General features: G+C 42.1%; 1 protein-coding gene across 1 annotated transcript in view; it reads left to right on the forward strand.

Annotated features, from left to right (window-relative positions):
- Positions 1 to 26,987, forward strand: part of CPS1 (carbamoyl-phosphate synthase 1) — a 96,356-nt gene that overhangs the window by 47,376 nt on the left and 21,993 nt on the right. Inside the window, exons 21-28 of the mRNA XM_026852190.1 lie at positions 166 to 284; positions 10,908 to 11,049; positions 12,867 to 12,932; positions 13,503 to 13,566; positions 17,116 to 17,297; positions 23,200 to 23,394; positions 23,961 to 24,028; positions 26,280 to 26,355. Coding sequence (XP_026707991.1) covers positions 166 to 284; positions 10,908 to 11,049; positions 12,867 to 12,932; positions 13,503 to 13,566; positions 17,116 to 17,297; positions 23,200 to 23,394; positions 23,961 to 24,028; positions 26,280 to 26,355 — 912 coding nt within the window. The remainder of the gene's footprint in view (positions 1 to 165; positions 285 to 10,907; positions 11,050 to 12,866; positions 12,933 to 13,502; positions 13,567 to 17,115; positions 17,298 to 23,199; positions 23,395 to 23,960; positions 24,029 to 26,279; positions 26,356 to 26,987) is intronic.

Consider the following 26,987-nt stretch of genomic DNA (forward strand, 5'->3'; position numbering starts at 1 on the left):
GGGAGACAGATCCTGGGGTAGATGAAATTTTGATTTGTCCTGCTCAGTCTACAGTACTTTTTGTATCTTTATGCTATATGGTTGCTGCTACCTATTTGCAAACTAAATCTGTATTTGCTAAACATATATTAAAGGAGCTGTTTGGCATTGTCTTATTTTTGGCAGGCCTTGGATAATGAAGTCCCTGTGGATGTCATTCACAAACTCACAGCCATTGACAAATGGTTCCTGTATAAGATGCGCAGCATTGGGAACATGGAGAAGATCCTGAGGGAAGTGAACAGGTAAAACAACAGCCCTGTCCTAGGGCACACCAGTCTTTCTGGGGATCCTTCTGCTGGGAAATCTGTGGTAAGCCCTGAGCACAGATGTAATCAATGCTGAGAAGTTTATTTCAGTACTTGGATTAAGCAGTGTTGTCTTAAAACACAGTTCACTGTCTTACCCAGGCAGTACTCTGAGAACACTGTTTTTTGTAAAAGAACTTCTCTGAGTGCTTAGGTACCTTGGCTGTTCTTAGGGTTTATGGAAGTTCCAGTTTCTTTTGGAAAATCGTCAGTGAATTTTTGAGGCTGAGGCTGGGAATGTGGGTGGCCTGCAGTGTGTAACAGCAGACTGCTCTCAGTGTACCTAGGACGGAATTAGCCTTCAAACACAGGGCTTGTACTGACTTACTACACCTGAGGGTACATTTTTTTTCAGCCTGGCCAATTGATTTTTAAGCCTTTCTGCCTTGCTGTGATCATGCAGTGTGTTGCTTTTGTACTGCACTTTCAAACATCTATAATTCCAGACAAATTTAAATATAAATCTTCTTCTTTCTTCGAGAAAAATGACCATATAAAACTAAGCAGGAAAGATAGCAGTAAATTAAAGCGCTGAGATGTATTTCGGTTCCAGCCTCTTGCTGACTTGAGCTTTCCCTTCGTGGTTTACGAGGTCGGGAGAACCTCCTTGCTGAGTTATTGGTTGTATGTTGGCCGGCTTTTCTGCTTCGGGTACCTGTTGTGTTGACCACGTTCACCACATGATGGCACTGGAAGCGCACCACAGCCAGTACATCACGGAGGTGCTAGTTGGTTCATCTGCTGTGATTTCGGTTTCTTTGACCAGCTGCACGGTTTTAATTGAGCAGCCCTTGCTCTCCATTGCCCCCCGGAACAAGCTGGATCTGGAGCTAAACAAAAATAAATGTGGAGGGAGATGGTGAAGAGAAGGAGCAGCTTGATTGTTTACAGAAGTCTGTTGTTGGGCTGCACAAGTTTTTGCCCTCTAACATCTGTGTCATATTGCATTTGTCTCAAGTGCCTTATATATGTGCAGCTCCTGAGGAAGAAAAAAAAGTGTATCCAGAATCAGTTTGATTTCCTCTCTGCCAGAGTGGCATGCTCGGGAATGATGCACTTGGGACCCCAGAGGTTGGCCCCATCCTCAGCTCGTATAAATCCAGCATCACTCCACAGAGGCTAATCGTGCTGAACTGTCCTATATCACTGAGGTTGCTTTCCCTTTCTCTGCAGCGGGTGGCAGGCGATAATACTACTAGTAATGTGATCAGTAGCTGCTACCATCCCACATAGTTTTTCATCCATCTGGTGACTCGGCAGCAGGCTGTATAGGCTACAGAAAGCCCTTTGACAGTATCAGACCTTGCATTTGTATCATACACAACCCATGTTGTGTCCCTTCTAAACAGACCATGCAGTTCAACTCGGATTGCAGGTGGTATAAATTAACTTGATCTCATTCACTTATCAGTGCAGATTTTCAGTCCATTATCCTTAGTCAGACCTTCCCAAGGAAATTGTCTTACCTCACAACCTTCATTGGAGGGAGGGCATGGACTGTCCATCTGCATTATGTTGAACGTGTGTTAGCACAAAGGCAAAAAGCCAGGGAAAAACACTTCTGACATGAACTAAGAGACTAGTCCAGTGAGCCACATCAGGAAACACATCTCTGCAATAGCCGAGGGAAAGCTAATTATCGAGTGATGCAGATGAGACTTGGCACACATGTGCTCTTCCTGCAGCCAGCTGTTTCCAGTCCCTGGCATGCCTGGCATGAGTTTTACCTGTGCTACAGGATTATTTCCAATTGAAAAGAATGAGCTGTGGCACTGTCATTGCTTTAAATCTTTCTGTTGTTGAAATACCGTTACCAGAACCAGAAGTAGTCACGCTGTCCCCAGGCACTGTTACTGGTTACAAACTCACTCTCTGTTCAATTGAATTTGGCCCTTCCTTATTGTCTCAGGATTGGTTTGGAGGTTCTTTGTAGCAAGGTTTTGGATGCAGTTGGAGTAACATCTCTGCCAAGAGTTTTGATGTGTGCCCTGTAAAAACTGGTAACAAGGAGACGGTCCCTGGCAAGAGGAAATTTAGAGCTAGAACAAGAGGATATAACAGACAGATGGGGAAGGGGTATCAGAGGCAGGTGGAGGCCTCTGTGAGCAGTTTTAGCATGCAGCATTCACATACCACGTGTTGTCTCGTGTAGTGATTCAGGGGTGAGCAAAAGGCCTGTGATTTATGCACAGAATCTGTTTCCATGTGTGAAGGGTTGTATGAAATAATGTTATTGTATTATATGGGAGGAAAAACCTTTCTGACCTAATAATGTTTGTCTGGTCTCAGTGGTGTACAGGCAAGGCAAGCCATTTGCAGAGACAGTAGAGACTGGGAAGGGCATCCTCTGACCTGTTTATGTTCGTCCCAGCAAACTTCTTTCCAAAGATTTGACCTGATGCTGGTGAAACTGTATAGCTTTTGTCATGAGGCAGCAATGTTTCCATTTGACTCTGCATCTGGGCAATCTAAGATGGAGAAAGAGTTGTTTCAGGTGTTGTAATTTGGCTGCAGGAAAGCAAATGGCCTGAGTTGATTTGGGAAAAGAAAGCCATTTTGAGAGCACTTGCAAGAATATCTGATAATACCACACACACCAGACATGCCTCTGCTGCTTCTCCTGTGACCTACATGTTTTTCCTTTTAAATGGACACTTACTTTGTGGGTTTTTTTGTTGGTTTTTGGCTGATTACTTTCATACCTTCAGTAATGTAATCTTAACTATAACCTTCTCCACCACACACATGCAGACACACAAACAAACCACATGTACATGCACACATATGGAAGGAGCAAGCACCAACCCATGCTGTCAGTCTACGAATAGGTGATGGTGTATGGAGCAGTGGCAGTGCAATAGAATATGCTGTTATCAGGACATTCTTTCCCTAGATTTAGCTTTGCCTGTCCCTTGAGAGAAAATGGAGGGGAAGGGCCCTGGAGTGACCCCACTGGCTGTTCATCACACTGACAGCTCGTGAAGGAGATGGAAATTTGAACAGACCATGTCTAGCTGTCTGAGGCAGTGAGGAGCAAGATGTGACTTTAAGGCTGGCGTTATGGACCCAGTCCAGAGCTAATCAGATTTGTAGTGTCATCCAGTAGCACCATCATTCTCAAGAATACAGCTGAAGCCCAGTCTTGGAAGTAATATCTGGGGCATGTTTGACTCAAGACACTGGTAGCCTGGGTGCAAGGGAAAGCCTTTTTTGGAATTAGCATCTGTTCTTTGATCATGTGCAGTGAGGATTTGTTTGCGTGTGGTCATGGTTATTTTTATCTGTTCCTAATATTGTGATCCCTGAGAACGGTGGTTGTATGCAAGGAGAATGTATGACGAATACCATTAAATATAGGTAAAGAGGTAGGCAGCTATGGTGAAATCATCACTTATGCCCAAGTGACGGGGGGACAGAAACCTTGTTGAAAATCAGTAGGACTTGTGCCATCTCTGTAGCAGTTGAACCTGCAATTGATTGTATTTGCCATTACTTGGGAGCTCACAGGGATGGGTGAAAAGGAGAGATAATGAGGTCAAGGTCACTGCTGAGGAAAATTTGAGTAAGACCTGAGGAAGATTGGGCCTTCTTGCAACAGGCAGAAGTAAGTGTGAGTAGATTGCTGTCCTGGTTCAGCTAGGATAGGGTTAAGTTTCCCCAGCAGAGAGGGAGAAGGGATCTCCAGCCAGGTTATTCATACCATGCTGATGTCAGGTCCAGGCGTGGGAGCACGGGAACTTTTTCCTTTGTGGCTTTGGTGGCCGGGAGCACACTGCGGGCTCTCCGTAACCATTGCGGTATTTCTCTGTATATCTTTTGTCTTGTTCACTCTTATTACTGTTTATTGTTGTTAGCATTGCTACTGTTGTTGTTCAGATTGTTTCTTACACTGTTGTATTAAATTTCTTCTTAATTTAACCCAGGGTTTCTGCCCTACTTGTGTCCGAGGGTGGGGGAGGGACAACGGCAACGTGGTCTCCAGTCCTGGCAGGGCTTAAACCAACACAATTGCCCAAAGAGAAACATTTCAATATTGATAAAAGGCTGCAAAGTAGAATTCAAGTGAGAAAAGAGGAGCATGATAAACCCCTGTTTTGCCACTGAGGAGCAAAGCATAGAGATGGTAAGCTTGACCAAAGTCTCAAACACAGTCTGACAGAGCAGTGAACTGAACTCTGTCTTCTTAAATCCCAACTCTTCCAATTAACTGTAATGAAAACAGCAGATCTTTCTTTTGGTGGATACCAAATTAACCAGCCTACTAGCAGTGGGAAATGATGGCACCAATCTGTTCTGATAACTTTATACTTTGGTGCTTTGTTTTGGAGGAGAATGTGTCCTTACTCTGTGGGCATTGAGTGAAAACCCCTCCTGGCCTGGGGTTTGCTTGAAAGGGGTAAGTGCAGTCCTGAGTATTACTCTTGTCGTTCCTAAAGAGACACAGGTAAAAAAAAAAAAAAAAAAAAAAAAAAAAAGGGAGGATGCAGACCCACTTCACCCCAGCATTTGTAGCCAGGTGCTTTGCTTGGTGGCCCATGGAAGAGGTTGTTTATTGCGAATTCCTTTTCAAAGGCCATGTCCTTGGGTCTGTGAAAGCTGCGCTTTGAAAGCTGCTTGCTGAAAGCATGACTTGATTTCAAAAGATGACTCTGGTGGAGTAGCCACAGAAATAGAGGTGCTGGAATTAAAGCCCGTCTCCAGCAGGTGACCTGGGAAACGATGCAGGAAGGAAAGTTCAGACAGGCCATCAATAACCTGTGCTCTTCCACAGTTGTTGTTGCACACCTGCTCTTCTTAGAAGCAGTGTTTCTGCTGATTTGCATGCTCCTGGGACAGGTCAGAGAGTGTAAGTTGGATCTTGTGTGGGTATAAAGCAGAGTGGGTCCAGTGATGCTAAATGAGGCTGCCCTGATTTCTACTGTTTGAGGAGCTGTCACTGATTTATTTGTCATAGTCACTTTTAACTAACTGGGAAGATCACTTCTGTCATCTTTGTGAACTGTGGGGCAGGGAAGACTCAGGAACAAGTTAGGAACTCAGTACATGAGGAGAATATAATATAAGCAGGTATTCAGCACTGTTTGTGCTTTGTGTTGACCTGACATAAGTTACTTTCTATTTGTTTTATAGAGCCATTTGTAATAATTTCTTTGTATTTTCTTTGAAAGATCTGTACGTTTTTAAAAACCTAATGTGCATTTTTTTTTTCCTTGATACAGGGCTTATGCAAGCATTGCCCTTTAAAAGCCATCAGGGAATGTCTGGTATGTACATTATAGTATGTACAGTACCAGAAGCAGGGGAGTCCATACCATGGCATCCCAGCAAACACCTCAAAGCTGTATTTTACCAGGGGTAGAAAACAGGCTTTGATGAAGCATCTGTGACCCATTTCTTGGCTGTGTTTTGGTGTGAGCTGCTGCTTCGGCACATCACTTTAATCCTAGGTGTGAATCATTTAGGTCTTAGGACACAGTGTGAGGTTCATGTTACTTAAATCAAGGTGTTTACAATGAGATTTATTAGCCCAGGGCCCTGAATGTTAAAGATGCAGAGCGCTGGAGTGATAGTTGTTCAGTGAGCAAGATTTGTTGGTTTACAGCTCCTGCTTCCCTAAACACTCCTTTGACAGCTTTTTGTCAGTCATCTCATGAGTTTCTTAGAAGGGGAAAAAATGGTAACAATCTGTCTCCTTGAGAAGAGAAGCAGGGAGAGAATTTATACACTGATCTCATTATTTTAATTGTAGCATGTTCAAAATCTTGTAAAACATCAGGAGCAATCAAGAAAGCCACTAGGAGCCTTGAAGCAGAGCAGGACAATGAGGAAAAGAGGAAGAATATGTCTTTGTACATAATCCAGACTGAAATCAAGTAGGCTTTTGAAACCCTCTAGGTCTATGAGTACTGAGAAAGGAAGAGCTCTCTCAGGACTAGGTTTTAGGCATTTTGGTTCTAGCACTTCTTGCTGTTGGTCCACTTTGCTTGGCATAGCAGAACTGTAGTCTGAGTTTAAATCCACCCCCTCCAGATTTAGAAGGAACTGAATTCAAGATTGGTGGGCTGAGCCAGAGTGTGCTCATCTTTTCAGCTCCTATGTTATGTCCAATATACATGAGTAGCTGCTGAGATAAACCAGGGGTGAGCCTGTGGGCTTACATGGCAGCTGTTACCTGATGCAGTAGCTGTGTCCCAAATGTTGCCAGCTCAGGCTTTGGCCCTCAGTTCATAAAACATTCCTGATCCTTGTGATCAAGACCCATTAACATGTGCCTAAGTAATATACAGATGGGCATAAACTTGCCAACATACCTAAAATGAAGCAGAGTCTGATTTGGGAGACAAGGAAGAGTGCTTCTTCCCATATCAAGCTGGGGCTTTCTGCCGGTACGTTTATTTAGCATTGCTCCTAAACGGGTAGATCAGCCAGTCAAGTGGAAGAGAGGGCCACGCTGAAGCGAGCCAGCTCTCCTCATAATTGCAATGCTGCCAGTGTTCTTCCAGTCAGTTAATAGATTTCCCCAGGTCCTCTGTGCCAGGTGAAAATTTCCTCATTAAGAGGAATTTATTCCATTTCCTTTTATCATTTATTATTGAAGAAGTGAGTGGATGGAGTTCCAAAGACGACAGGGTGGAACTTTAAACAAAAAGAAACAACAAATCAACATTGGAAGCTGAAACAGAGGCACAAGCAAGGTTCTGGGAAGACTTGTATTGTTTATAAACTGCAAAATGTGCAGGGGACCTCAGCTTTCTGAGGAAGTGAACAGCCACTGAATGATTATGGCAGTGTGAAAAAGTCTAATCGTCTGATTTTGAAGCTCTAAAACTTCTGACTGTCATTTTGCAAGGGTGAATGTTAGGAAAAAGGAGCATTATAGGAGTCTGGCATCACAGCCACTTCATCTTCCCTTGTTTCAGAATTGATTATAAACCAGCAAGGGAGTTTAATCTTTGGAAGACTTTTTGCTCTGTGTTTGAAAAGCAAGTGATGATCCAGGGGAAAGCAGGAGGCAGTGAGGTAGGACTGGGTCATGTGTTTAGGAATAACAAGAACTAAGAATTTTTTTCTTTTCTTTTTAGTTTCTGGATTTCTGGTGAGCTCTTGGAAGGGTTATTTGCACTCAAGCGTTCAAAGAGATCAGCCTGATTCCACTCTTGCTGGCTTTAGTGTCTCCAGCAAGTCTAAAGGGCTGTCTTTGAACAAAGGCAGTGGGAATGCTGGATCTTAAAAATCATCACCTCTTAACCTCTGCACGTCTCAGTTTTGCTATCTGTAAAATAAGCATCACCCTACCATACTGTTTGCATGTTTCTTTATATTATTTCCATGAAAGTTGAGATATAAATGCTAAAAATTACCCTTATTAGTAAATAAGATTATCCAGGTATGAAGATGTGTGTCCAATACGTGAAGAGACAGCCTGATTTCCGTACCAGCACTGAGGGTTTTGCAGCTCTCTGTTCCAGTTGTGGAGGAGCAGTTCTGCTGGCTTGATCTGCTTGCCTCTTCTTCTGGTTGTGCCTCCAAATCCCTGGAGGCTGCCTCAGAGACCTTTGGCAATTTCTAATTTCATGGCAGATTCTGGTTTCAAGTGTTTGGAAAGCAGCACTGCTGGACATTTAACTCTCGCCATTTTTTTCTGTGACAATATTAAATGGCAAAACTGTTACATCCCCATGGCTGGGTTGTCATTCTAACCTTTCCTGTCTTGTGGTGAGCTGGGCACATTTCCTCCATATTAAGGTGCCTCCATGGCAGTGAGAAATGAGAAAACCCTTCTTGTCTAGGTGCTGCTTGGATAGACGTTCTCACCACATGTTTCTTATTAGCCACATTGAAAGCTACATCTCTTATCTTTTCTTTATCATGCATTGGGAGTAACAGAGGAAAAAATACACAGTTTCATTACCCCTTTAAGCTTTTCACTTGCACACTGGTTGTCCTGTACAAAACTGGTTACCCTTCTGCATGGATTAGTAAGTGTCCTAACCTAATTTAAGCTGCTAGCTCAAGGCAAATGAATCATGTCGCCAAATAATCACTGCTTCTCTTCTACCCACCCTGCTGGGGGGAGGTGTGTGACGATGAATGATATTGTTATAATGAGATACAAAAACCTGAATTGAAACAAGCTTCAAATGAAGGCAATTTTCTTTCTCTGTCAGTAATCAAATGACAGCCAACTATGTGTGTTACTGAGGCAGAAGAGAGGAGAGCGAGGGAGTAAACTGCACGGAAACAGGCTCATTTTCTTGGGGTCATCAGGTCTGCTCACTTGTACTTAGGGAATGCTGAATCTAGGAGAGAAATCTAAGGTGGCTGCGTTCTTCTTAATAGCCAGTGATAGCTTTCATCTGTTTTGCCAGAGAACTGGCAGATTTTGCTTGCTGTGTGTCTTCCTGTAAAAAATCCATCCATGCCTTGAGTTCTGGTGTTCACGGTTTATGCAAGAAGTCCTGCCTCTGAACTGAGATCAGAAAGTAGACAGGGCTGAGGAGAAGCAGAGGAGTTTTGTGGTGGAGGTGTTAGTGCATGGGAACTGCAGGCTTTAATGTACTGCGGTGCTGCAAGTGGGACTTATTTTGGGAAGTCTTTCTGCACCCAGAATTAAATCTAGAACCTGGGAAATTTAACCTGCTGGATTAGGCAAGACTGCTTCCTCCTGTCACTAGCAAAGAGCAGGATCTGCTGGAGTAAGAAGAGTGCTGTGGTTGTAGGGTTGTGGAGAAGATTGAGGGTGCAGGTGGTGCTCCTGCCTGGAGTCCCCTGAGGGCAAAGCAGGCTGGTTAGCGCTGGGCTGTGACATGGTGCAGAGGATAGCAGTTACAGATAGAGGAAAGATAGAGGTAGATAGAGGAAAACCCATCTACCCAGGGATCTGAACGCAAAAGTTTCTAGTCCCCAGTTCTGCTCTCAGAACAGCTGGTTTGACACTTCTGTGACTCTCACCTGTTTTACGCTAGCCTGACTTCACTGAGGGCAGCAGAGCTGCTCCATGCCTAAGCCAGAGTGGAAAATCCAATCCAATGACTCTTTCATGCTTCAGCTTCCTGACACATTCCAATAAAGCGGCCTTACCCCTCTCCTCCCACTCAAATAACATAATGCTATTTATTTAAAAATACCATCAAGCAAAGGACATAATTCAAAAGCTCTGATTTAGGAAAATTGCTTGTTTGTTAATCATTTCCTTTTTCCTGATTCAGAGCTTGCTTGCTCATAAAATATTGATTTATTGGGCAGGCAAGGATGCTCTTGGCAATGAAGATGAAAAGCAGAAGTGCTGATAAAAATACATAGGCTTTTTTTATGTTTTTGCAAAAGCTAAGCTTAGAAAAGGTAGCTTAGAAACAGAGACAGGCAGAAACTATAAGGGCTATAGGTGGAGTCAAAACAAAGTGGAACAAAGATAGTGTGGGAGAGAAAAAAGTGGAGGGAATAAAGGGGCAATGGAGAAGATGAAAAAATCGAAAGCAAAATGGGCAAGAAACTGTTGAGCTGCAGAGATGGCTGGGAAAAGAAATGCATTTGAAATAAACAGCAAAAACTAGGACTCCTGAAAAGCAAAACCAGAACAAGAACATATGGAAATACTGAGAAACCCTGATTGCAAGTATGAAATCAAAAAAGGTGCCCCTGCTTTGCCCTGTCTATTCCCCTCTCCCTGTTTTCATAATGCAAGAGGCAGCACAAATGATATGGCAAAAAGTATACTTGAGACTGTCAGAAGGAAAAACCTGCCTTGTGTGTGAGCCTCTGCAGGTCATTTCTACTATGTATCTCTGAAATCAGATGCTTTTTCAAAAGACTGGCCATTTCTGAAGGTAGACAGAGCATCCTCAACAACTGAAAGTAGGACTTATTTGGGTCAATTGTAGCGTTTTGAGGCAAGTTGTCCCCTAGCTCATCAGGGTCAGGGGACAGTTATACCCCTGAATGTCTCATTCTAGATCTCCAGGAATTTCATACCTTGTGTGAAATGGGCAGCTGCATCAAGAGGCAGGAGATGCGAGTACATACATAATTATTGATCCAGCCTAGTCTGGTGAGGCCTATATTTTAAAATTCATCCTGGGAGGAGGAATGTAAGGGAGAGACTGAGTTAAAGTTTGAACGTGGAGATCTGGGGATACTGAATCCAAGAAAGGAATCACTGCTGATCCTCTGTGGAGGCTATAACGGTAAATAACAATGCAGTTGTGAATACAGTGACCTTTTACTAGCCTGGTGGAGAATGCTGCCTGGGAGATGATGGACATCATCATGAGTCACTCATATCTGTCTCAAAAATGCAAGGAAAGAAAAGTGTTTTACTTCCTAGCATCAGTAGTCTGCCTGTAGACTTTACCTTATAGGAGTTTTTGGGGCATATCGAGTGCAAAAAAGATCTTCTATATATGAGGATTGTATAGCTTAGCTGGGTCTTCTTCCTTTTCTTGCCTTTAGGTGCATCATCCTATAGCAAGCCTATGCAGTATGGAAGACATAAGCACTCATGTATCTTCCAAGTATTGCTGTAAAGCCTCATGCAGAAGTGTTCTTATTTTTTAATCCCAGTGAAACTGTTCCAGAAGAGACACTGAGAAGAGCCAAACAGATGGGGTTCTCGGACAAACAGATTGGGAAATGCCTGAGGCTGACTGAAGTCCAGTGCCGTCAGCTGAGACTGAGGAAGAATATAGTGCCCTGGGTGAAACAGGTACGTGAGAAACATCACTGTTTGTGGTGGGGTCTTCCAAGAGTGCAAGGAGCTGGAGACCTCCATGTCCTTAGAAACAGCCGAGGTAAACAAAGTGGAATCCCTGTCTCTGTTAACATTGATGGAGTTTTGACATTGACATTAGGGGATAACAAATTTTACCCATGTAGTTGTTACTTCTGCACTGCAGACATCAATGTAATGACATGAACATCCCCAGAGAGAGACTCAGGATATTATTCTTCATATTCTGTGGGGGACAGGATGAAAACGCAACTATCTGGTTTCAGGAAGAGGCTAAGAATGCTGGTCCACCATGGTGTGACCATGAAAAGTGTAATATGTCTTTTCTCTTTGTCGTAACTTTTTACCGGGTAATACTTTATTTGAAGTGTGCTATTGTTATGGGTTCATTTGCTATTCATTGTGATAGCACGAGTGTAATGAGCTCATCTAGTATTCATGGCAGTGTCACAGTGCTTTGCTAGGTGTTCTGATGCTGCATTTAAGGTATGTTGGTATTAAACTGCCACCAGCTGTTCTTCTGTCCTTAAAGAGGAAAAAAAAACCCAGCCCAAACTACTGAATGTGTCTGAAAGAGCCCATCTGTATCCTCAGGCCCAATTCCAGGTGCCAAATCTCCTTCTGTTCCCCAGCTGCCGTTTTCCTTCTATGTCCTCACCTGGCCCACAGAAACGTGCCTGGTCTTGCACTGCGTTCTTTCAGCTGCATATGGCACTGCAGTGCTGGATTGATTTGTGTGCCAAGGTATCCTTAATAAGGTCATTCTATTTGTGCCTGCATTTGTGGCTTCAGAGCATATGTTTCTTCTTGAGCCATGAAGTACAAGTTGCAGCATTAGCAACAGTAATGAGAGACAGACACTTACATAGTGCTAATGACGTAAGGTCACATTCTTCATTATTCACAAGGATTTGGGCAGCCAGTGGGGATTCCTGAAAATACTTGAAGACTGGACAGATTTTTAAATGGTATAGCATGTAAAAATTCATGTCAGGACTGCTTTAATATTGTTCCCTGTTCAGTATTCTGTGTAGAAATATTTCAGCTGTTAATGCAGGGAACCTCAACAATCACCAGTGACCTAGATGGACTAGTTACTGTGTATAACATGCAATAAGTAGTTGACGCAAATAGTTTGTGAACGGCCTAGCAGGCAAATTATTCTTCCAGGCTCTCTGGTGACTAATTACGTAAGAAATTGTTGAAAACTACATATAAGGGGTGTTTGAAAATCACTCTGCTTCCTGTACCATTATAATTACCAACGCACAAGTTATATTGTAACATAAATATGCAGTCTTGCACTTCTGGCTGTGTCTTGGCTTGATCTCGAAGTGATACTGTGTGCATGTTTGTATTCAGCATGGGAATAAGATAGGCTCAAGAGTACAGCACGAAGATCCCAGACAGTGCAACTAAGGAGGACAGGAAACCTGGAGGAATGGAGATCTGTGTGATTAATGCTGCCAAACTTAACTAAGAATAAGGGCCTCAGCAAGAAGGGATGGATGTGAAAAGTTCCTGGGCTGTGAAGGTGTTTTACCAAAGAGGTACAGAGCTAAACTGCATCTTAGAAAGAGATGGTAGACTCTCCCATTGACTGAACTGGCCAGGCATATGCTGTATGGCCAGCATATGACAGTTCAGATCACCTCCTTTTGAGGAAAGATGTGATGGGAAAATGATAAGACAGGAACAGGAGTAGAAAAGGAAAGAGGGAAAAGAAAAACCCCAAAACACTTGCAGATCTTGTGCTGGCCAAGTCACAATCCTTCTTCTTCTTTCCTGTACAGATTGACACACTGGCAGCAGAATACCCAGCAGTAACTAATTACCTCTACATCACGTACAACGGGCAGGTAGGCACATTTAGAAACAACAGTCTCATTGCTGTCTAGTTTGATCTCTTTCCCCTACGCTCTGTTATTTCTGGAGATCTTGCAGATGTTTCGGCCTCTGTAGCAATTATTTTGGATGGTGTTACATATAATCCCTTACAGCAGACCTGGAACTTTCTCTTGCTCAAATACTGATCCAGTGTATTTAGTGTTAATGCCCCTATGTTGTTATGATCCTGTCCTTTATCGCCTGTACTTGCATCCTCTGTGCACAGGTCAGGTGCTGGGAATGTAGAACTCATGTTTCACTCATCTCATCCTAGCATTTATTTTTGTGTGAAACTTAACAGCTGCTTAGGCTGCTTGAATAGCCAAATCAGAGGTGCTGCGACTCCTTTGGTTTGGGTGCGGCACTGCTAATTCCATTAGAGTTGCACTTGATTTACACTGCAGTAAATGAGATCAGACTTAAGCTCTGAAGGATCAGACTGCTGGGTATGGGCTGAGCACCAGAAGCTGTTTATTCTGAAAAGTATGGAGTTAGGTGCTGTGGAGTACAGATCCTAATGACTTTTCTCCCTACCTTCTCAGGAACATGATGTAAAATTTGATGACTGTGGAGTGATGGTGTTGGGCTGTGGACCATATCACATAGGTAAATCTTTCTTACAACTCCTCTGTTCTCCTTGCACCCTTGAGCCTTCTTTGGATATTCCTGTGGTTCATTTGTTCATCTTCTCGTATGGCGGCGAAACCCTCCAGAGCACAGTGCACAGGACATCAATTCCTAACACAAGATTTGCCTTTTACACTTGCTTGGAGACTTCATTTCACGCCCTGGAAAAAACAGAATTTTATTACTTTTCACTTGTCACTTGGTTGTGATTTCCACAAAGTTTTAGGGAATTTTTTTAATCTTACTTTTTGAACATGTGAGGGTCTTGAAAACCTGATACCTTGTATAGAAGTTTGTTGCTCCCACGCCTATCTTATGTTTAGTGCCAGCTCATGACTATGTTGTTATATGCTGTGCATTTTACTACTGTAAGTATAGGTGACTCTGAAAATATTTTGATATCTTCATCTGCTTTTGTACAAGCAATTCTCTGTATGCTGGTTTTTCAGCCCACTCAGATGATTATGCAGCACAAGAGTTTCCTCATGGCTATGAGTATTGGGTAGACAGGCTGCTAAATTCTGTATATGATGACTTTCACTTTTTCTTTTTGTGGATCCTTCCAAATAGCTTGCAATTATTGACAAGAAAAAAATTGCTTGTTATTCAGAAATATTTTTGCTCTCTATCTCTCAAGTAGTGGTGATGGTTTTTGAAAGCTAAAATTTAAAACTGCATCCATTTGTTTTGCTTGGATGTACAGGTCACGTGTACATTCCTGTTGCTGTTTGTAGGATGTGTCTTTTTGAACTCAGTTTCTAGTATGAATGTTGAGATGAGTGAAATCAGGAGGAACACTCCATGATTATGCTTATTTTTGTGAACGCTTCTGCTAGTCAACATACTGTGTAGCATGGTTACAAAAAATGAACATAAAAACCATGGCAGTGTTGTTTAATAATTTGATTGAGTGTATGCGAATACATTTTGTGCTGTTCACCTTAAACTCCTAATTGCTTAGATTAGACATATAGGTCTGATCTTGGTATTACTTGTTCTGTAGCTTTGATTAGATCAAGACAATCTTTGGAAGCGGTTGCAGCTAAATAAAGGCCGCTAAAGCAAACCATTCCTTGCACCTCTAAAAGATTTTTTTTTCTAGGTGCAGTAGCCAAGTTGATTTTTTTTTTTTTCATTTTATTATACTTTGAAGGCAGGTAAACAGTATGCTTTTCCTCTATGCTTTCAGAATTGTAATCATAATTCAGTGGGATCAGCTTAGTGTTCCCTGTGGATTTACATTTACAAAAGAGTAACAGGTCAGAAAGGGCTAAATGATTTGGATGGAAGTTAAATGTGTGACATTACTTTTTTATTTTTAAAGAAGGATTCTTTTTTCTTTTGTGATAACTAAGTTTTGGATTAAAACCCCCAACCTTATGAATTTTATTTTAAAATATTTTGAAATATATTACAGGGAAATCTTGAATATGTTGACACTTTTGCAAAGAAGTAAAATTATTTAGGGGAAGTGTGAGGTCATTTAAAAAGTCATGCTGTACTCTGTATTTAAAAAGAAAATTATCCAAACTGAAGCATCTCTTTTTTAAGTTTTCTTGTTAACTAATATGCCACATAGAAGCATGATGTGAATCAGGACAGTTACACACTCTTGAACTTCAGAACTTGCTTTGACTCACCTTTCATGCACATATAAAGGCCTCTGGCTCACTGAGAGACTGAGCTACAGCCTGTGACCTGTGCTCTGCAGAGATATTGCTCAGATATTCAAGGTGATGCTTGCTCTTCACTTGCTGCCAGGAGGGTATCTCCTGTCCTAGGAGGGGGGTTGGTTTGTGTGGAAGTCCACTCTGTAAGCAGTATAAGTAAGCTGTTCGATCAACTGCGTGGACCAGCAGAATGCTCTGTAAATTTTAAGGTGTGCATGTAGATTTAACATGACTGAAGCCTGAAAATGAGTCCAAAAACATGCCTGTATTGATGTGGTAATTATCTTCTGAGGAGCAGTGTCTGATTATGTTACAATACTCATTACTAGTATTACTAATTTTTTGCTGGTTTCCATTTTCCCATTGTTTGGACATGACATGACCATTACTGGATATAGCTGAAATATAAGTGTTCAGCTGTTTTCCAGGTTGTATCTAAAGTCAGATGGGGACTCCAGATGACCACTGTGTCCTAAAGTTGAGGTTTCTTCCATGTATAAGAATACCTGAGTAATGGAAGTGGAATACAAAAAGTGAACAAGCATCTGGTGACCCTTCTGGGGAACACTCAGTTTCAGATTTGATTTCCCTCTTTTTTCTGTGGTTTTGGTTTGGTGGGGTGTTTGTTTGTTTGCTTGTTTTGTTTGTTTAGTTGGTTGGTTTGGGTTTTGTTTTGTTTTGTTTTTTCCTAGTGAGGCCTAGGCATGTTTCAAGGTTCCTGTCTGACAGAAGTAGGGAAGTAAATTGTGCTCCTGTCAGTGGGTGACCTGTGACAGCCATCTGTTTGTGACTAGGTGGTGGAGGCAGCAATTAAGCACAGCCTAAATTTCCAATATATGTTGTCACACAATTATATATAAAAATAATTATATCAGTGGTTAACGATCATGTAATGACTGTGAACGCACCATGATGAGGCCAAGGTTTCTTGTAGACTGCAAGCATAACTGTTTAATGTTTTTTAATATGCATCATTCTCAGTTTATGGTACCCCTCTTAGATGTTTGAGTGTAGAAATTTATGAGACAGTAGCTGTTAGCACAAGTGTGGACTCCAGCATTGCCTAAAGCCTGCAGCATTGCCCAAGCCCCAAATCCTGAAGCTTGCCCAAGTCCAAGCTCCAAGACCTGGTGCTCACCCAAGCACCAGCTGCCTCCCTCTGGGCCTCTTTCCTTTAGAGGTGGCCACAGTGCTTACTCAAGACAGTAGGACATACTTATCCCATAGTGTTGCCATAGTCACTGTGGCCTTTAAACCAAGATAAAAGGATCACAGAGTGGCTCTGAAAGTGTTGTTTGGCTGTTTCCTTTATCTAGAGTCATCACACAGGAAGGTCAAACCCACTGAGTTGTCATTTTTCTGTTGTTAGGTTAGCCATGCTTTGCTATTCTGCAAGGTAAAAAATACTTCAGTCTTCTGTTTTTTAAACCACATCTATAAAAATGCTTCATGTTTCCTGGAGTAAACAGCGCTGTCTTACAATAATGAGCACTTAATTTGGTCAATTCTAAGCTTCTGCCTCTGAAGTTTATCTGAAAGCGCATTGGTTGGGAGGCAGTGATACCTGGATGGGCAGGAAGAGCAGACATAAGCATTTATGAGCAGGATGACAGACATGTTATGGAAACCTGTCACTCTTGAGCAGCTGAGCCAACTTACCTGCTGTATTTGGAAGCTCGTGTCTGTGGATGGTTAGGTTCCATGGGAGGACAATTAGATTTCTTGCTCTGAGCTGACAGGAGGCAATGCTGTTTTTTTGTTCTTTTCCTTTTTTTTAAGCTTGAGTACTGAGAATGTCTGTGTGTGTGTTCTTCGCTGCATCCTTCCTTTCCTTGCCCACTTTTCTGTCTCCTGGCAGGCAGCAGTGTGGAGTTTGATTGGTGTGCTGTCTCCAGTATCCGCACGCTGCGTCAGCTTGGCAACAAGACCGTTGTAGTGAATTGCAACCCGGAGACAGTGAGCACAGATTTTGATGAGTGTGACAGACTGTACTTTGAGGAGTTGTCATTGGAAAGGATCCTGGACATCTACCAATATGAGGTAAAGAAAAGCAGAAGCACAATAAAAAGCCATGAAGCAAACCATACTTTTCAAAATTCATGTCACTAGCTTGCTTTGGCAAAGCAGCTGAGGGTGAGGGGGGAGAGCTTGCTAGCAAAAGCTGTTTGATTTGGATCCCAATGTTGCATTTTACACATCGTTGATGTTCCTAGCAGACTGCTCAATAATGAATGCCAAATAAATATTAAATTATTTTGCAAGATGCCATATTGTGCAATATTTACAAGCAGATTTAATTTGCTGCACAGTCATTTGTCGCACAAATTGTTCTGCCCTTGCGGTGCTGAGCTTTAGCACTTAAGCATATCCTTGACTTTTAACATAAGTACTCCCCCTGAAGCAGTAGGACAAGTTATGTGCATAACGCTAACATGCTCAAGAACTTGCAGTCTTGGCCTTGCAATATGGTGGTAATGTGGTGAATGTGGTCTGGCATGCAGGCAGACAGATCAGGAAGGGGCATTGGAATTGCTATCAGACCAAAACATGTTCCAGCTCCTGATCCAGCTGTTGCACTTGTCTAGTTAGGAGTTTTAGAAGTGCTGATGCTAAGAGGTGGAGAAGAGTCCCAGATTTGGTAATGAGAGGATATGTAATGTAAACAGTTGGTCCCAGCATGGAAAATACTGATTTCTAACTGGTAACACACTTATCTTGGATTTGTGGCTGATGCTTTCAAAGGTGCTTACAGGAACTTCATCTCCCTTGAAAATCAGTGTGAGTTGGCCGTATAACTTGCTGAAGCAACTTTGCAGGTCATGATAAACTTTTTTTTTTTTTGGCTCTTTTTTCCCAGTATATGACTATTTGAGCTTATCTCCTTTGTGAATGGCTGCAAGTTTCGAAAATGGTTTTATAACCTGGCTACATATCATTCCCAAATTTGGAACCAAGCAAAAGCACATCAGAACTCAAGTCACAGTCTCTAGGTTCTGTTCTTAAACTATTTGCAAAATACTGTCTGGGACCGTTTTTAGATTGTGTGTACATACTTCCCTGTTTGTACATGTTGGGTATCTCTTTTTTAAATTTTCATTAAAATGGAGACTGTTACTGGAAAGCATTGATTTAGGACAGGCCAAAATACTCTGGTGGTTCTCTGGAGTATTAAAGACTGATTTTTGAATGCTTTAGGATTATCCATGAGGCTTAGCTCTATAAGCGTTGAACTCTTGTTTACTTAAGCAGAACTGAACTTCTGAACTTGGGTTGTGGAGGAAACTGGTGTGACAGCTTGTCAGACAAATAACACTTGTGAAACACAGCGTCTAATTACTGCTGGACCAAAGAGAGCATAGAGACAGGTGATGAGGGAGCAGCTACTCATTTAAACACATAGGGCTGGTAATTAGCAAGTTGGGTAAAAAAAAAAAAAGTGAAAAGAATCATTCATTTATATTGATACTTGCATTATCCTGCTTGTCAGAGCAGGGCTTGGTGAGTTTGATGGGAAGCATTGCAGACCTCAAGGTCTAATAGCAGCATCCTGTGATACCCAGAGGTGAAGGAGAAGGTTGCGCTGTTGGCAGTTTCCCCAGCATAGCCAGCCATGCTCATCAGCTGCACTGTGCTCGTGCTTCTGGGCATATTTTTAGCCTGTCCTGCTTGTGAAGTAAACCACAAAGTGATCATGAGAGGAGAGAGTGCAGGGAGGAGGTAGCAGGAGCTGAGGTGGGAATAAAAAAGGGGAGAAGAAGATGCTGGGAGTTTGCAGAGGATGCAGAGTTTGCTGCCCTGACTTGGGTATGAAAACAACTAATTTGATGTTTGTTCTAGAGGTGTTAAAGCCGTCAGGGTCTGAGTCTACACAGCCAAAGTTAGGGTTGTGTCTAATAAATCCCGAGATGAATAACTGCTGGTTATTCATCTTGGGATGAATACTCTGATGGTTTAGAAGAGTTTTCTTAAGTAGTGACAAAAGGGAATGGTACCATTATGCCTAATTTTCAAGTAGGAAAACTGAGTCTCCGAGGAGTAGAGAGATGGCACAGGGTTATGCCAAAGGACACAGGCAGACCTGGGGACAGTCTCCAGACCTCCAGCAGAGTGTAGTCTAAAATATATTATTTGCTTTATGTCTTTTTTTTTTTTTTTTAAATGAGTGAGCCAAATGCAAATATCCTGTTAACAGAATACTTGCTCAGGCAAATGCAGTTGGAAGTCAGTCCCTAAGAAAATGATCAAGTTAAAAATTCAGGACATGATTCTGAGATCCCTCACTGATCCTGCAGATAACCATCTCTTCCAGCTTCATATACAAAGCATGAATAGTGCCATGATTTTCAGATTGATCTTTTAAACTTTCCTGCTCATTAGTCTCCTCTAGTGTTCCAGTGAACAATGAACAGTGGTGAATACTCTCAAAAGTCCTGTATCATTGGCAAACCATAGGTAAAACCATCAGCAAACAATGGACACAATCCTTTGCCCTCAGTAGAGATGATACATCAGTACCCTAAACATTATTAGGATTCGCAGCAAACCTTGAACAACTATTAAGCTTGAATAAAGAGGTGCACTGATTTGTCCTGTTTTTTTCTGATTAGACAAATTAGGTTACACTGAGGAGTGAGGTTACCAACGAGACCAAGGGGGCTAGAAACTGCCTACCAAGAGCTTCTCACAGCTTTGCACAGTCCTGTCCCAGGGACATACTTCCTTCTTTTTCTCTCCTTTGTCTCCCCTTTTACCTTTCCCTCCCAAGTTCACATTCATAGCTGCTCTCACTCACTAGAGACTGAGCTCATCACAACAGAGCTGTGTTTTGGAGGGAAGTTTAATTTACTGTGAATGTGCAAAGTTAGGTGGTAGTCTATGAAGATAATTATTTAGAAAAAATAAAATTCCTTCCCTCAGATTTATTGGCTTTTTGTTTCCAGAGAAGATGTTCCCTTTTTATTTTAATATCTATCAGCTTGAGGGCCTCTTCTGATTCTTTTTCAGTTTCTAGGATCATTCTGAAACAATTCATAAAACTAAAGGAGGCTCTTAGGTACAATTTTAATGGTCTAATTTGTTTTCAAACTCCGGGAAAAAGAAAACCCAACTCTATTACTAATGACATAAAAGCAAGGTAGTAATAAAAAGAGTGATTTTTGTTATAAAGGGGAAAATAATTCTCTCTAGGATTCTTTCACTAGATTATGTATAGCGTATATTTTAAACACACCTAATGGCATGGTTGTTATTAATTTTCTTTATAATTAAAATATGTCTGATGACAAAGTGATATGTAGTGGAGTCCATTTTTGGCTGCCCACATTTCTCAGTGGAGCAGTCCTGTTCCCCATCAGGGCAGTGGGTGACTCTTTGGGCAAGAGCATGCTTTGAGAAATAATAGCAGAATTTTAAAGAAAGAAGTAAGCAGCAGATGGGTCTCAATTTATGGTGGGTTTTTTTGAGTAAAAATGAGTATATGATTCTTTGCTATCTGCTTGAGTAATCCATCTCTCTTGTTTCCTTGGGGCTGGAGTCCCTAAGGCCATCCCAGCTTCAATGTAGGCAGTATTTGGATTTTAGAGTCTCAGTTACTAGAATTGTTTTAAAGGAAGAAATAAGCAGCAGCTAAAGAGAAGCTGTTAGCTGGGACATTCACATTTCAGATATGTTGAGGATAGATTAAGATGTTGATTGCCCTTGGAAGCAAAGCTAGGTTGACATTACAAAACAGGAACATTTCCAGGCTGCAATGAGGGGTTTGCTTATTCACTGTCTGGTTCTCGTCCATGTGGGATGATAAGGAGCCCAGGGACTAGAGATAAGTATTGTATTTTGGATGGTTCTGGAAGCAGTAAGGAACAGATTTTTTTTTCTGATTTGGAGATAGTGAGCTCCAATGTCATGAGACAACCCCATGTGGGCGCAAAACATCCTCTGTCCTTGCTCCACCCTCTGCTAATGAGGCATTTTTCACTCCTGTCCTGAGCTCTTTCAGATCGTTCTGTTGTCCAGCAGAAGCATGTCATCCTGTAAATGACTGCATGGTGAAAAGGGAAAAAAAAATTATCTCCAGCAGTGTATATTAGCATGTTAAGCAAATAATCTTGTAGACCTTGGGATAATGTGCTGCTTAAATGCCAGACTTTTATAGTGGATTTTTATTATGGTAGGAAATTAGCCACATTAAAGTTAAGCAGGGTTTGAACTAGCATTTATCATCTGTTTTTCTCAGTCACTTCTAGTCCATCTTGCTCTCAGCTTACAGTTCTGCCACTCTAAATCCCTTTAAATCCCTCATTAAGAAGTTCTTCTCCCAGGAAGGCCAGTGGGGCTAACCTTCTTCAGAAAAAACACACTTGCTAGTTAAAAGAACATTGATACTCGAAAAGATAAAGCCAAAGCATGGATCACTTGATTTATGTTTCTTGTTTGTTAGAGGTGGGTAAAACTGTGTAAAACTGGTTCAAAGGACTCTTTCATTGCAGCTGTACTGTGGGCCTGAATCTCCTTTGGGCAAAGTTTCACCAGCTTTAATTTGAAAGCAAAGTGCCCATTATTTAATTACCCTCAATTATTACACAATCTGAACATAATTAATGTCCTCATAATTGTTGTACTCTAAGGCCTTTTTTTACTATTTAAAATTTTCACACCAGACTAGATTGTACTTGAAAACATTAGGGGTTCTATGTAAAAATAATGCCCATATTTGCACCTGAAGAAGGATGTGTGTTTGCAAGCAAGCTTACCTGTCTCTTGTTATTTGCCATTTATTATTTCCTCACTTAAAACGTTGTGGTTGCCCACTGACAGACATGAAATATGCCACTGCAGCTTGAGGATGTTGTGCCACCTGTCCTGCCTCATCCACTTCTGGAACTGAAGTGCTTGCAAATAACCATGACAGTTTGTCTGAAATACTTGTTGCTATCGAGTGTGCTACCAGAAGTGAGGAGCTAGTCAGGATGAATTAAAATAGAGGGCTAAGTGTATCCAGAGTAGTTCACCATTACAGGCTGTCTGATGGACTGGGCTCTGTTGAAGTAGATTTGGCTTTGCTTTGTACAGGCCAGCAAGGGGTCAGCAGTGAGCACTCCTTAAAGGTAGGTTTCTGGGGCTAGGAAAGGTTGTTCGCTTAACAAATAACAGTGCTGGCAGAAAAAGAAAACAAAACACCAAAAATCCAGTTGTTTCCCGTTGCCACTCTGCTGGAGGTTACTGCCTTGCAACTTTGTAGTGAAATAGAGTTTGCATGAATGTCTGCTACTCTGGAAGTCTGTGACAGTCAGCATGGCAGAGGCTATTTTCTCAGAAGAGCTGGACTGAGATAGAAAGGAGACCTAAAACATCTTCTTTGTTCATGTTACTGGGTCCAAAGGTCACATCAGGGTGTTAGGAAAGGGCTTGGTTGAAGTGATGGTCCCCATGTCACATGTGGAGGAGAACATGGGAGGGAAACCTGACCCCATTGAGTGGAGTTTTGAGTTTTGTTGTGGGGTGTCACATTTTCATAGTGCAGTGCCCCTCCTCTGCGCAGCCAGGGAATATGTGTCAGCTCAGTGCTTATCTTTGCTGGGAAAGCAGAAGCACCTAAACATGACATGAAAACAAGGTAACAGTCTGTGGTTCTAGTAGAAATTGTAAGGTCTTGGCTTGATGTCAAAAGGCATGTAAACACTGCAGGTATCTTTGGTTTCCTGGGGAATCTGACCTCAAGTTAATGCTGATTTTTGAGCATTATCAAGGAGGATATTGCTGTTTTAGAGAGACTACACACTCTAAATCACACTTTACAGCCTGGGTGCCTCTGGATCAGCACAACTATGGTCTGCCTTTGCTCATAGCAACCTGAAAAGTGATGTAGTCTGGATATCGGATTCATAGTTATAACACTTCTTAAGTTAACTTGGACATGACCGTGCTCCTTTCTGTCTGCCAACAGGGTTGCAGTGGTTGCATTATTTCTGTAGGTGGGCAGATTCCCAATAACTTGGCAGTGCCACTGTACCAGAGTGGAGTGAAGATCCTTGGCACAAATCCTTTGCAGATTGATCGGGCAGAAGATCGCTCCATATTCTCAGCTGTTCTGGATGAGCTGCTTGTGGCCCAGGCTCCCTGGAGGGCAGTCAGCACACTGGTAAGTTGGGGTGCACATCTGGGAAATGATGAAGCAGCTGGGAGTTAGGAGCGTCTGCTCAGGGGGGTCTGACTTACTGGTACATATCAAGATTCCAAAGACATTTGACAGTTTTTTACTGCCGATGTTGAAGAACTTTTTGATCCCTGTAAAGTGATGTTATAGCATCTCTGGGAGTGAGATGAAAACTGGAAGGGAAGTGTCTTTAAATCACCTTTACATGACATGGGGTACATACCCAGCAGAAGTTAGCATCACTGTTAGGCTATTCTAGCTTAACCTGCTGGCCTTTAAAACTGTTTTAGCAGATAGAGATTACAGAGGAATAGTGATGTGTCAGCACTGCTCTATTTTCCTGGTGAAGCTCTATGGACAGGGAAGGTCTGAATATGACAGCTCTGGAACCAAGAAGTCATGTATTACGCGCAACCCAGGCTGTAGTCCCTGAATTTTCCCCCTCCCCAGTCTTAATGGCTAGTAAAGTGCAAATGCAGTTAGAGTTGAAATTTTAGTGTGACTCTAAAATATTTTCTTGTTCACAACATCATTTTCCTCCCTTTCTTTAGAGAGATGCAGTTGAATTTGCAAGCTCAGTGAGTTACCCATGTTTGCTGAGGCCTTCCTACGTTCTGAGGTACGGCTCAACCATCAGAGCTCATCAAGTTGTGGGTATGAACTACAAAAGCCTAGTTTGAGACAAGGGAGAGTAATTTCCGGGGCTGTGTGCAAAATGCTATGCTAGGTGCACGTGGCATAAAACTGCCCATCTCAACAGGTAGGACAGCTGCTCAAACTAATAAAGGAAACCAATGGATCCCTTATGTCCATCAGGCAGAGATCAGAGGTAGAACATAATCATAAGAATGTCTGTTTAGCTACATTATCTTTTTCATATCTCAAGGCCAAAATTACAAACCATCTGGGATATTCTTTAAGGTTCCTGAGACTAGTACATGTACAATTAAGCCAGAAGATTGTTTGCCACTAGGAAAAGTAGAAGGGTACATGCTGAGGCCATTTATTGGGGTTGGCATCTGTTTTCAGAAAATGACAGCACATCTTTTGAATTCAGCTTCTTATTTGCCAAGCTTCTCTGCTTACAGGCATGTTTTATGTCCCTACACTGTGACAGCTGCTTCTCTTTAAAGAGACGTACAGAACCACACGTTTCCAACAGCTAGACTTTTTGAAGAAGTTACACCAGCTCATATACACAGCAAGCTCACATGTTCTGAATGATCTCTCTGTGAGGAGTTTCTTCATAGCTGCTTGACTAGGCACAGAGAGGAAGTTTGCTGGGCACAGTTTACAAGTGAAAATAAATTGGAGACAGGATCCTCTTCATATGAAGAAAAGACACATATCAATATACAGAGGCACAATATTAATTGTCTGGGAGATGACATTTCCCCCCCCCCCAATTTTTATCTAAAAAGAAGAAAAGGAGAAGGATTTCTTGTGTGTTCAACCCTCAGGGAAATCTCTTTTAGAAGAGACTCCTGAATGTGACTTTTCTAACCAATATCTGAAGCTTGCAGTGGGGTTGTGAAACAAAGTTGAAAAACAGCATTTGGATCAGGAAGATAAGTTAGAAATGGTTCCTGATGTAATTCTTCAGGTTTTTAGGGAACGCTTGTTTTAGCCCATTGTTTCCATCCAGTATAGGCCTTTTCCATATAAATATTTGCTAAAGGGTGTTTGTGCAGGTTAGGGGGGACTTCAGAGAGAAAAATGAAACTGGAGGATGTAAAACTTGAGGAAATAGAAAGTGGAAAGCCCTAGCACAGCACACCGTCTGGCCTCTATTAGCAGAACAGCAGCAGGTCCACAGCTAGACTTTTTCATCCTCTGAACAGATACAGCCTTTAATATTTGCCAGTTGCCTTGGAAAACTAAGTGCATTTCCCCAGCAGTTATGTACTGTGTGTACCAGCTCACACCCTCAGCAGTGCTGCTGACTAGGTCCATGGATTTAACTGAGCTCCATTGTTTGACATCAGCTGAAGAGGTAGTCTGCTAAGTATAATCACCTAGGTACCTGTGTCTATTTATCTTAGGCTAAAGTAACATGGGATAGATCCTTCCTCCACTTTTCTCCACAGTCTCTGTGGGCTTGCCCACCAAAGCAAAGGGGAAGCTGAGCATCAGTGGCAGAAATGACCAAGATAACATATTTTTTAAAAGATTCTTGTCTTTAAAAGGGTCCTGAATCACTAATTGTCAAGCCATGTTCTCCCAGATTCCCCTCTCTGATATTACGGACAGCTACATTTCAAAGTAGCTTTCAGATACAGTGTCTGTATCTCTCTGTGTCTCTCCTTTAAAGACTAAGACATTAGGGGAGGGACACCTGAAATGGCCAGCAAAGAACAGCCCATTTTCATCTGCATTTACAGCTTTGAAACCATTACTGGTGGCCTGTGTATTCCTCGCTTCATCTGTCCCTGATAAGTAATTGGGCTACAGTGAGGTCTGTTTGTCCTGAGCTCACAGCTAACCTGTGCACATGGGGAAAGTCTGGGTCCTTAGCGGGGCTATCTGGCTGACTAGCCATCTCCTCCAGTTTAGAGGGAGCTTTAAAGGCTTACATCAGAAGGGCGACTTGCAGCTGTGCTAAGGCTACACAACTGTAGTTCTTTATTTGATTCTTCATTATGGTTCTGGAGGTCGTCTATCTTCTCTGGGAAGGAGTAGCAGAGGTTCATTAGGTACCAGCTCTACCTTTCTTTCAGTCAAGAGTGGAGTAAGTGGCTTGAGTCAGGAGTTTGCTTGGCTAGTGTCTCATATAAAGGTAGTTGGCAACCCTGTAGTGTGGTGTCTAACACTGATATCTGCCTTGGAGTCACAAGGGAAGGTGACCTTTCTTTTCTTTGCCATTCTCACAGTGGGTCTGCAATGAATGTGGCATTCACTGAAGAGGAAATGAAGAAGTTCTTAGCAGAAGCCACCAGAGTCTCTCAGGTGCTCCTGCTTTTTCATGTTTGCTGTATTTGTTTCACCTCTACTGTGTTTCCCATCTCTTTGTTTCTGTATTGTGTCTTCCTCATCTTTCCCTTCCTTGTTAGGGGGGAGCCAGTGAAATTGGAGTTTGACTCCTCAGTTTGTTCTCTAACAGTCAGGCTATGGGTGCCTGTGCAAGCATCCTTACTGATACCACTGGGGTGCCTGCAATGGAGTGGGGACAGCAGTTAGCTGTTGTACCCAGGTATCCATTTCTGACCAGTTAATTATGTAAATAGATGTAGGGTAGTGGGCTGAGGCCCCTCCTACCCCATTCGAGCTCACTAGTAGCAGATAGCATCTTTCACTCAGCTTCCCAGCTGTTTTGCTGTTTTGCCTGGCTTCTTTGAACAACTTAAAACTTCATTCTAGCATCATCTCTCTCATCAATAAACTTTAATTTTTTTTAAAGCCCTTTAAATGTGGGAACTTTTGCAAGATTTTGCTATGACATTTAACTCTCCAAACCATGTACTGAATTTCATTTTCCTCTGATGCAAAAGCAGGACTTCTGCCTGCTTACTGTTAATCCAGTGGGATTATTGATCTCCTGAGTATCTAATGCAGAAGATGAAAACTCAGGTTTCCATTTA

This window comes from Athene cunicularia, assembly GCF_003259725.1.
Source record: "Athene cunicularia isolate RWA chromosome 7 unlocalized genomic scaffold, athCun1 chr7_part1, whole genome shotgun sequence".
Lineage (NCBI taxonomy): Eukaryota > Metazoa > Chordata > Aves > Strigiformes > Strigidae > Athene > Athene cunicularia.